Raw genomic sequence first — 10,992 nt, 5'->3', positions numbered from 1 at the left:
TATTTCCATACTTGAAAGCTCCACCTCAGTTGCCCTTTCTGTTATTCTGCGTGTGTTCTGTTGTACATAGGGTTTTCAGAGGCCTGCTATTTCAGAAGTGAATGGTCAATCCTTCTGCCTAGTCTGTCTTAATCTGAATGTTTAGATTGAGAGAAGTATCAGACAGACCAGCATACCTGTTATAAATCCCACTTGGCCATGATGAATTATTTTTTATGTGTTCTTGGATTCTATTGGCTAAAATTTTGTTAAGGATTTTTGCATCTTTATTCATAGTAGTTCATTATTTTAGTCCATAAATAGTTGTTGGATTCTTTCTATGCAATAATCCCTATACTAAACATGGAATATACAGAGGTAGATTAAACAAACATGACTGCTCCCATGTAGAGCTGAGTATCGACTATTATTATTTCCACTCCTTAGAACAGGATAAGAGAACGCTTTATCAAAAGGGAAAGAAGGAGGAAAGTCACCTGGCTCCAGAGGAAGAAATATCTTAAGTAATAAGATACAAACTTCACGTTAAGTACATTCTAATAATTTTAAGAACCACTCTTTACTTATAAATGCTGGAGGAATAATACTAGTTCTCGGATTTTGTGAGAGATCATCCATTTCAGCACCTCAGATGACTCAAAGAAACAGAATAGATAGCAAGTTTGAACTGTTGACTTTTCATTTAGCAACTCAACACATAACACAATGGCACCAGGGCACTTTCTTCCCTCTTTCTAGAGAGATAGATGGGTAAAGAAAAAGAAACTGTATTGGGGGGGAAACTCAAAACCACATAGTTTTCATTCTTATATCATGCCAATAGTAGGAGATGGTTTTTTTTATGTGCCATCGTGTATCTTTGAGTTGTCCACTCTTCTGAGAAGCACGAGGCAGTCTGCTTCCATAGATATGAAAAGCCTTGACGATCTTGTGGGGCAGTTCTACCTTGTCCTATGGGGTCACTATGAATCAGAATCAATTTGACAGCAATGAATTAATGGGGAATAGACAGGATAACAGGTTGTGAGTTTGGGTTTGTTTTTTTTTTTACAATAAGTGAATTTTAAGAATTTTTTTAGAATGATGAAAAGCAAGAATGTGTTACTTGTGTAAAATAAAGTTGTAAAATGCCTCTTCTACCCTTCCCTATTCCTATGGGTTATATGTCTCTGCTACTGTAGGCATGTAATTATGCTATTATTTAAGAATAAATTCATTCACGTGATCAGATTCACCAATGTCATCTTTCTAAAAAGACACCCTTTACCCTGTCCTGGTTGTGTAATAGGGAGCTCTGGTGGTAGAGCCCATAGGGAATTGCACTGCTGACCCAAAGGCAGCACCTCTCTGGCACTTTGAAGCCCCCAGAGGCTCTATGGAAGAAAGCAGGGCAATTGCATCTCATGAGATTACAGCTAAAAAAACTCAGATATGAGTCAGTTCCAATTAGATGGCAAAGGGAGTAAGTGGCATAATGTATTAATTGTTGGACTATTAATAAAAGTCAGTGTTTTAAATCCATCAGCTGCTCCGCATGGGAGAGAAATGTGGCAGTCTGCTTCCACAAAAATTTTCAGTCTTGGAAACCTTGTACTCTGTGTCACCGTGAGGCAAAATTAGCTTGACAGAAGTGGGATATGCTTAGGTTTTGCAGGGTTTTTTAAAGCACTGCTGCTAAGAATCAATGTTACATGTGAGCTGGAAAAAGAAAACCAAATTGTTTTGAAATGACATTTTAAAGAGTGTTTCTAACACATCTACAACTTGAGATATTCAGGTGTAAGAGTAAAGAGCTCACAACTACATAAGAGGAAGCAAATAAAAAAAGAACTATGTGAAGAGAAAGAGAGAATGCAAGCACATGTGTGTATTCACTTCTGTGCTCTGCTTAGGTCCAGCTACCATGATTGTGCCATGTGCCTAAAAGAGGCCAAGGAATAAGCAATATCATTGTGATATGATGTCAGATGGATCTTGGCTGAAAGCAGAGAATACCAGAATGAGGTTTATTTGTGTATTCTTGACTATACGAAGTAGAACAAGCTATGAATAACATTGAGAACAACGGGCATTCCAGAATACTTAATTGTGCTCATGCAAAACTTGTACACAGACAAAGGGTCTTTGTCAGGGGGTACTTTCTCTCTATGCTCATTTAATCTTGATGTTGAGCAAATAATTTAAGAAGTTAGGTCATATGAAGAAGAATATGGCATCAGAACTTAAAGAAGACTATTCAACAATTTGCAGTATGCAGATGAAACAATCTTGCTTACTAAAAGGCAGTAAGACTTAAAATACATACTACAGAAGATCAAAGACTATAGCCTTCACTATGAACAAAAGTCTTCACCACTGGACCAATAGGCAGCATCATGGGAAACAAAGAAAATATTGAAGTTATCAAGGATTTCATTTTGCTTGGATTCACAATCAACACCCATGGTAGCAGCTGTCAAGAAATCAAAAGACCTGCTGTATTGGGAAAATTTGCTATCAAAGACCTCTTTAAAGTACTAAAGAGTACATATGTTACATGGCTCAAACCATGGTGTTTTCAGTTGCTCCCTGTGCATGTTAAACAATGAATAAGGAAAAAGTAAGAAGAACTGATGTCTCTGAACTGCAGTGCTGGAGAAGTGTATGGAATATCTCATGAAATATCAAAAGAAACTAAGAAATGTCTTGAAATAAGTACAAGTAGGAAGCTCCTTAGATACAAGGATGGTGAAACTTTGTCTCACCTATTTTAGGCACGTTGTCAGGAGGGGGCAAGTCCTTAGAAAAAGACATCATGCTTGCAAAAGTAGAGAGTCTGAGAAAGATAGGAAGGTCCTCAATGAGATGGATTGAAACAGTGACTGCAATAACAGCCTTGAACATGGGAGAGGTCATGAGGATGCATGGGATAGGGAAGGTTCCAGTCTGTTATACACAGTGTCTCTACAAATAGTAAGTAGTAAGCATGGCACCTAAAGATAACACCAACCTGAAAGATGAGTACAGGCCAAAGAATTTTTCAGTGACATTTATTCACTGCCTTTTATTACAAGTACAGTGGTAGGCATTAAGAATACAGTCCAAGTACATTCAGAGCTTGCAAAGTCATGTTTCCTCACAAGGCCCTCTTGTGATGCTCCGCCCGAGGGAAATTTTGCCTTAACCTGAAGCCTCTGCAGTGCGTGGAAATTTCCATCAGTTCTCAGTAGTTAACCGGAAGGAAATATGACCAAGCATCTCACATACTTCACCTAGGCCCAAGTCATGGTGAGTTTCAGGAAGGATAGGATAATTGAGAAAGAGGAATGATTGCATTAGGCCTGTTGTTCAGGAAGATCTTAAAGAATGCACAAGAGGCAATTGATGTTAGGTGAAAGGTTATTAATTTATAATGATTATATGTGACTGTAACAATGGGCTCGCAAGTCTCAGATTGTGGGGATGGTGTTGGATAGGGCAAGGGTTAGATCTGTTGTTCATAGAATTGCTGTGAGTCCTAGAGAAAGTTCTGTTAGCCTAGTGGATAGAAAGTGATGCTACCAAGCCAAAGGTGGGTGATTTTAATCTGTGGCTCTCAAGCCTGGTTTTTATTGTTTTTTGTCAAGCATTCTTCTAAGTGGCATAACACTGGTCTGTCCATTTGCTGTACAGAGGTAACTTGTGGTTGCTGTGATGCCAAACACTGTGACACTCATGTGTCAAATGTGATAATGGTTACCCATGGTGGACAGCGTTTGGTGGAGCTCCCCGATTAAAACAAGCTTGGAAGCACTTCTGAAAGAGCTTGCCTCTGGAAATCCTATGAACTTGGAGAAACAATGAAAGTTATAAAAGTGTTCAAGTCTTTTGTTCATAGTGTTGCTATGAGTCATTTATGACTCAATGACACTTAAAAACAACAACATATCAATATAATGACCAGACATATCAATAGTTTTACAAGACAAACTAGAATATATACCTGCAACATATATAAAAAAATGTAGCTATAAACTCTATAAGCATACAGAAATTATATTAGTTATAGAACAGAGTTCAGGTCTTTCGTGCAAGGATTACTGTGGGTATTATTCAATTTGACAACACTTAACCACTGCTAAATGAGACTAGTTTGTTACATCTGGAGGAACATTTTTCCACTTTATGTATGACTCTTTTTCAACATGCTGTATGAAGTAACCTGGGTTTGCTGTGTTGCTGAACCTTGTGCTGTTGGGGTATCAAATTCTCAATGGTATCTCAATGTGGACAGTGTTTGGTGGAGCTCCCAGCTGTAAAACAGGTTTGGAAGCAAGGGTGGCATCCACTTCCTAAACCACATGCCTGTGGAAACCCTATGAACTTGGAGAAAAACCAATAGTTATGGAAAGGCATTAGGTCTTTTGTTTATAGAGTCATTATGAGTTGTGCTCAACTCAATGGCAATCAACAACCACAACAGAATAGTCAAATAAATATTAGAAATTAATAAGCAAAAGACAAAATAATAGGAAAAGTGACAAAAGATGTAAACAATGAGTTCTCTGAATAAGAATTGCAAATGAACAGTAAACATATGAAAAGATGCTTAATCTCACTAGTAAGAATTTATGAATTAAAACAAGATATCATTTGTTTAACCCAATAATTTGGGGGAGATGTGACAGATTGCTAACTTTCAGTAGAGGAAGCAGTGGAAGATTCTATGGCATAATTCTTCCCTTCTGCGTAGGAGACTATGTTCAATTGCTGGCCAATGTGCTCTTTAAATATCTGCCACCTGACGGTTACCATATTTTCTTACGATGCTGTACACATTTTAAGAGAGTGTCCAGACTAAGTCAGCCAAGAAAGAAAGTTCTGGTGATCTACTTCCACTTAGGCTATGAAAATTCTAAGTATTACAATGATCCACAACCCATCATAGAAAATGGCTCAGGATTGCCCCCGGGGATAGTTCACATTGTTCCATTTTGCATGGGGTTGCTATGAGCTGGGGACATACTCAACTTGGTACCTAACAACAGCTGGTTGGGAGGGAGGGAATGCTATTGATGTAAATGTAACTTGACAAATGTAATTTTGGTGAAGGGGGTCAAGCTTGACTGTCCAGTCAATTCTGTAAAATATTTTAAAATATTTATGTTTACTTCTCTATTGGATTTTCTTTATTATATTCTTTTTAGAAGCAGATCATCAGGCAGCTACAGTGTCTCTAAGTAGGTTCAAATTGCCAACCTGTAGGTTAGTTGTCAAGTACAACTGTTTGCAGCAACATGTTAGAGAGCAAAAACCTAGGAAAATAAGTAAAATGGGCAAATGCACCCCATTTCAGAAGCTCTGTATCTTATTACCCACCCCAGAGAAACACACAGATGTACAGGGACAACATAGACAAAGCTACTCAATGAAGTCTTGGTTCTGATCCTTCATGTTAGGTGTCATAGAGTTGGCATAGACTCATAGCTGATTCTCCAGCAGGTTTTCAGAGGGTGCAAATCACACAAAAGATTGACCATCTTTCTCCCTTGAAGAAGCTGGTGGATTCAAACCTCCTGTCTCTGGATGGGCAGTGCAACTCTTTACCCTGGGTGCCACAAGAACTCTCTATTGTTTGTGATAGCCAACTGGAAATAACCTAAATATCCATCATCTAGAATGGCTAGATAGTCAATAGCATTTACATAAAAGAGAACATGAAGGATTTTTTTTTAAAAAAACCTGTTTTTTCATTAAAATAAATAAATTAAAAAAGAAACAAAAACTGTTTTGACTTGGGGGCTTTTTAAAGCAATTGCAGAATAAGTACCACATATTGCTTTTATTATACATATAAAATATTTACATAAAAGTATTCTGCCTACTTTCTATTAATATATTCAATTGGTATGTTTTACAGGTGGAAAAAATATATTCAATAGCCATTATTTTGTTTGCAAATCTTGGAGAGTGGTCTATGGGAATGTATGTGCTTGTCTATGAATTTTTAACTGTTTTCAAAGCAAATTTGTTCATATGTAACTTATGTAATTAAAGAATTTTTTAAAATTAAGTACATGTTAAGTACATTAATTAATTAAGCACATTAAGTATATGTTGACATCAAGGAAAACATATGCCTAGGGTATGTTTTTATCCACTAAACCAACAAGAGTTTTACTCTAGACCCCCACGTGGCACTGGCTTTTTAAGAGACTGAGTAAAAAGAATTGATAAAGAAGCAAATTTTTATTTGAAAAAATTTTGATCAAGATCCTTGCTGGGATGTTTTTGTTACTAAGTCACTGTACATAATTTTTTTTAAAGAAAAAAAAAATCAATAACGTAGGGGGGTTTTCCCAAGGGCAGCTTAGTGCATAAGGAACCGCACTGCCAATCCAAAGGCAGAAGGTTCGAATCCATCAACAGGAGAAAGATGAACAACCTCTCTATGAATGATTTGAACAGCCTCTGAAAACCTGCTGAGGGTCAGCTATGAGTCAGTTCTAACTCCACGGCACACAACAATATAAGAACTCACTCTTTTATTGGATGTTTAAAAAATATTTTTTACTTAAATGAACGTTTACAAATAATTTTGCAATCAATCAACATTTTGTTTGATAACATTAATTAAAATTATAATATCTAATATAATATCTGATCAAACTATCAATAAGCTTTAAAAGTCAGGCATTTGTTTTACTTGTTATTGCTGTTATGTGTCATCAAATTGGAACTAACTCATAGCTGGCCTTACCTCAGGTTTTCAGAGGCTGTAAATAACACAGGAAGAGAAGACTCATCTTTTCTCCTGAGAGCAGCTGGTGGATCCAAAACCACCTGCCACTTGGCTGGCAACATAACTCCTTACCATGAGGCCACCAGACCTCCATTGTTATTATATTAGAAAACAGGAGGGGGAAATTATTAGTAAGTAATGAATTCGCAAGAATTTACACAATGTTTTTGCAACACAAAAATTGTTCACTATAACACCAAATATGTCTATATTAATTCTGTATTGTCATGACATTCTTTTCAAAAAGCATTTACAGAATCAGTGCTAATACATGACAACCAAATGTGGGTCAGGGTACAGCTGAGCTCTCCAGGGTTCTCAGTGCTACTTTTTTCTGGAAATAGTTTGCCAGGCCTCTCTTCTGAGGAAGCTCCTGGTAGACCTTTAGATTAGCAGCCGAAGAAATTAGACATTCGTACAAGTAGGGATTCTCCTGAAAATCTTAGTAAAACTGAGTCCTAGAAGTGAGAATCTGAACTTTTCTAAAGATGTGTTAGAAAATTTCTTTATTAGCACTGAATCTCACTAGTAACCACAGTGCACTATGCTGTAAGTGCATAGAACAGAAACTGAAAGACGAGCATTTTATAGCTATGAAGTTCTGGATTCCTTGAGCTGAAAATGAATTAGAAAATAACGTTCGTAATGTTAAAAATGAAACTAAACCACCCAAGGAAAAGATATTCCTGAAGTAATTGTTTTTTAAAAATTTACCAGTAAAGAGTCTATTAATTGCTATTTCACAACAAAGCATGTTAAAAAGTATTTTTGTAACACATACCCAGCCTCCATTCTGCTTTATCCAGTCTGCTGTGTTATTTGTTATGAACTCAGCAACAAAATAAGAAATCTCCTTGTAAGTATCCACATCTGGGTTAATTCGTTCTCTTAGAAGTTTCTTGATGAGAACACCTCCAAAAGCAAATATGGTCACAATCCGTCCCCAGTTAATGATGCCATCTTCAAATTCTTTCTCCATCACTTGGTGGAATATTATTCTGGCAGTATCTATGGAAACAACATCAAAATTGTCCAAGCATGGCTTCAAATTCTTTTCCACTTCTTTCTGAACGGAGAAAGCAACATTTTGTAGCACTCTAGACGTTTTGCTTGGGCCCGTTCCAGGTTGTGGTATCTGCAGGACGTACTTCAGATAGTCCTGGGCCAGCAGGTAAATATAAGCAAACTCACAGTCAGTCATGACTCCAGCCTGGTGCAGAGCAAAGTCTTGAACTGGTTTGCTTGGAAAGTACTAAGGCAATTTAAAGCACGAGCTCAGAAACCTTGGTGGCTTATGTATGACACATAATGATATCTGGAGGCTGGTGGAATTTCTGTTTGCATCACTTTATCGTATCCTTCCTCCTAATCACTTACATGCGTAGGCTGTGGTGAAAGAGAAAGTTTAAAGGGCCAAAGAGGAAAATGTTTCAAAGAGAGAGGCCACTTCCTCATCCTCTAAGTAGTTTATTCAGCATTAAACTCTTAGACACAGCCCAGTGGTGAGAAAATATCCATGAACACTTTCACCAGTTTGGAGTGGAGACCCTTAGGGAACAGGGAACAAGAGTTTCTCACAGTTGCTCTGAGTCAGGGTGATCTGGGAAAAGGAGAAGAACATCTCTCCCTTTGGTCATCACTTCTTGTCCTAGTGCTGCTGTACCAGAAATACTGCAAGTGGATGGCTTTAATAAACAAACAATTCTTTTCTGGCAGTTTTGGAAGCCAGAAGTCCGAATTTAGTGCTAATTTCAGGGAACAGCTCACTCTGGGTCAACTCTGGAGGAAAGTTTGGGATCTCTTTTATTTCTTTTTTTCTTTGTTCTTCTTTGTTCCCTATTTTGTGTAATTCCTTTTCTATCTCAAAAGAGAGCCTCTCAAAATATGCCTTATACTAATCCTGTCCTACAGCCTAACAAAGACTGCCCATGCCCAAGTGAATTTAGAACCACAGACAGATACAACCCCGCTGCCCTCAAGTAGATTCTAACGCATGTCCACCCTCAGTCAGGTATCTGAGTATGTAGTATTTACAGAGGCAGGCTGCTCATCATTGCCCCATGAAATGCCTGATAAATTTGAACTGCTGACCGTCCCATTAGCAACCCAGTATGTTATGCAGTGTGCCACCAGGATTCCTCAACCATAGGCAGAGAGGTTAGGACCAGGCTGCTCCGTAGAGACAAGGATACTGAAGCTTTGTCTGATATACTTTGGACATGTTGCAAGGAGGGACCCTTGGAGAGGGACGTCATGCTTGGGGGGGGTGGCTGGACAGCACAGGAGAGGAAGACGCTCTATGAACTGGATTGATTCAGTGACTGGAGTAATGGGGTGAGTGCATCGGAGACAGTGAGATTGGCACAGGACAGAGCAGGGTTTAGGGCTGTAGTACGTAGGGTCACTATGAGTTGCAGGTGACTCAATGGTACATAACAACAACAACAGTTAGATGTGCACACATCAATCCATAGCATCACTCAGTTACTCTAGAATTTTTGATAGAACAAATTTTTGCGAGCTTAGTCAGTAAGAAGTTGCACTGCCAATCCAAAGGTGGTGGTAGTGGTGGTGGTGGTGGTGGTTAGGTGCCATTGAGTTGAGTATGATTCATAACGACCCTGTGAATAGCAATCCTGAAAACTGCCCCACCCTGTGCCATCCTTATGAGCTCTGAGGCACAAGAGCCCATTGCTGAAGTCAAAGTGTTAATCCATATTGTTAGGGTTCTTCTTCTCCTTCACTGACTATCTTTCTAAGCATGATGCCTTTTTTAATTTATTATTAATTTCAGTAAAAATTTACAGAGACTTTGGATTTCCATTCATTCATTGTTGCACTTTTCTCCCCTCCCAACCATCTCCCCTAGTACACTATCCTTTTGGAAAAGTAAAAGACAAATTCTATCATTGTTTTACAAACCCTCCCCCAGGTCCACTCCACCATGTAGCCTTTGCTCTAGACTCCTGTCATGACAAAAATACCTAATCACATATTCCTTTCAAACAGTTTTCTCCCTCATCTGTTTCAATGCAGTATACATTATTGAACCCATATTTCTCAGTCTCCCCCCAACCCCGATGTCAGTCCTGTTTTACAACAGTGGCACCATGCAGTATTTGTCCTTTTGTGACTGAGACATTTCACTCAGCCTAATGTCCTCCAGAGTCATCCATTTTGAATAATATTGCATGAGTTCCTTGTTTTTCAGGGCATAGTATTCCATTGTGTGAATATACCACAGCTTCTCTATCATTCGTTTGTTGATGGGCACTTAGGTTGTTTTCAATTCCTTGCTATTGTGAACAAAGCCGCAATAAACATGGGTGTGCATATATCTGCTTGAATGGCAGTTATGGTCTCTTTGGGGTATCTTCCCAGTAGTGGAATTGCTGGGTCAAATGGTATCTCTATTTGTAACTTTTTGAGAAAGTGCCATACTGCCTTCCACAGTGGTTGCACCATTTTGCATTCCCACCAACAGTAAATAAGGGTTCCAGTTTCTTCACAACCTCGCCAGCATTTATTGTTTGCTGTTCTGTTAAATTTTGCTCTTCTGACTGGGGTGAGATGATACCTCATAGTTGTTTTGATTTGCATCTCTCTTAGAACTAGGGATTTTGAACATTTCTTCACGTGCTTGTTAGCCATCTGAATGTCTTCTTCGGTGAAGTGTCTGTTCATATCCTGTGCCCATTTTTCTATTGGATTATTTACCTTTATCTTGTTGTGGTGCTCAAGTATTTTATAAATTCTGGATATAAGTCCCTTATCTGGTATGTCATTACCAAATACTTTTTCCCAGTTGATGGCTTCCCTTTTTACTCTTTTGGAGAAGTTTTTGTTCATACGATATCTCTTTCTAAGGAATAGTTTCACCTAGCTACATGTTCAAAGTATGAAAGATGAAGCCTATTAATCCAAAGGTAGGTGGTTCAAATCCAATGGCTGCTGCTTAGATAAAAGATGGACAATCTCCTCCTGTGCACTTTACAGCTTCTGAAAAGCTCCTAGAGGGTTAGCTATGTGTTGGCTCCTGCTCAAGTGCAATGAGGGTGTTTTGTTTTTTTTTTTAGAAATCAGGTCCAATGTTTGGACCAGAGAATGTGAGACAAGAGAGAACACTAGACTTGGAGGCTGCATATCTAAGCTCAATCCTAGCAAATTCTCCTCTTACTCTGTGTGTGTACTTTGTAAGAAAGATATTTGCTTAAAGGACAAAATGAGGTGAT

At 38.3% G+C, this 10,992-nt stretch overlaps 1 protein-coding gene across 1 annotated transcript in view; it reads right to left on the bottom strand.

The window, feature by feature from the left end:
* The window catches only part of BCL2A1 (BCL2-related protein A1), a 17,610-nt gene extending 9,649 nt beyond the window's left edge, over window positions 1-7,961 (bottom strand). Inside the window, exon 1 of the mRNA XM_006888246.1 lies at window positions 7,542-7,961. Within this exon, the coding sequence (XP_006888308.1) occupies window positions 7,542-7,961 (420 nt within the window). The remainder of the gene's footprint in view (window positions 1-7,541) is intronic.
* Between the last annotated feature and the right edge of the window lie 3,031 nt (window positions 7,962-10,992).

Source organism: Elephantulus edwardii, unplaced genomic scaffold, assembly GCF_000299155.1.
Source record: "Elephantulus edwardii isolate Elephantulus edwardi_28Jun2011 unplaced genomic scaffold, EleEdw1.0 scaffold00066, whole genome shotgun sequence".
NCBI lineage: Eukaryota > Metazoa > Chordata > Mammalia > Macroscelidea > Macroscelididae > Elephantulus > Elephantulus edwardii.
Note: the sequence above shows the minus strand (reverse complement) of the source record. Positions and strands in the feature narration are given on the sequence as shown.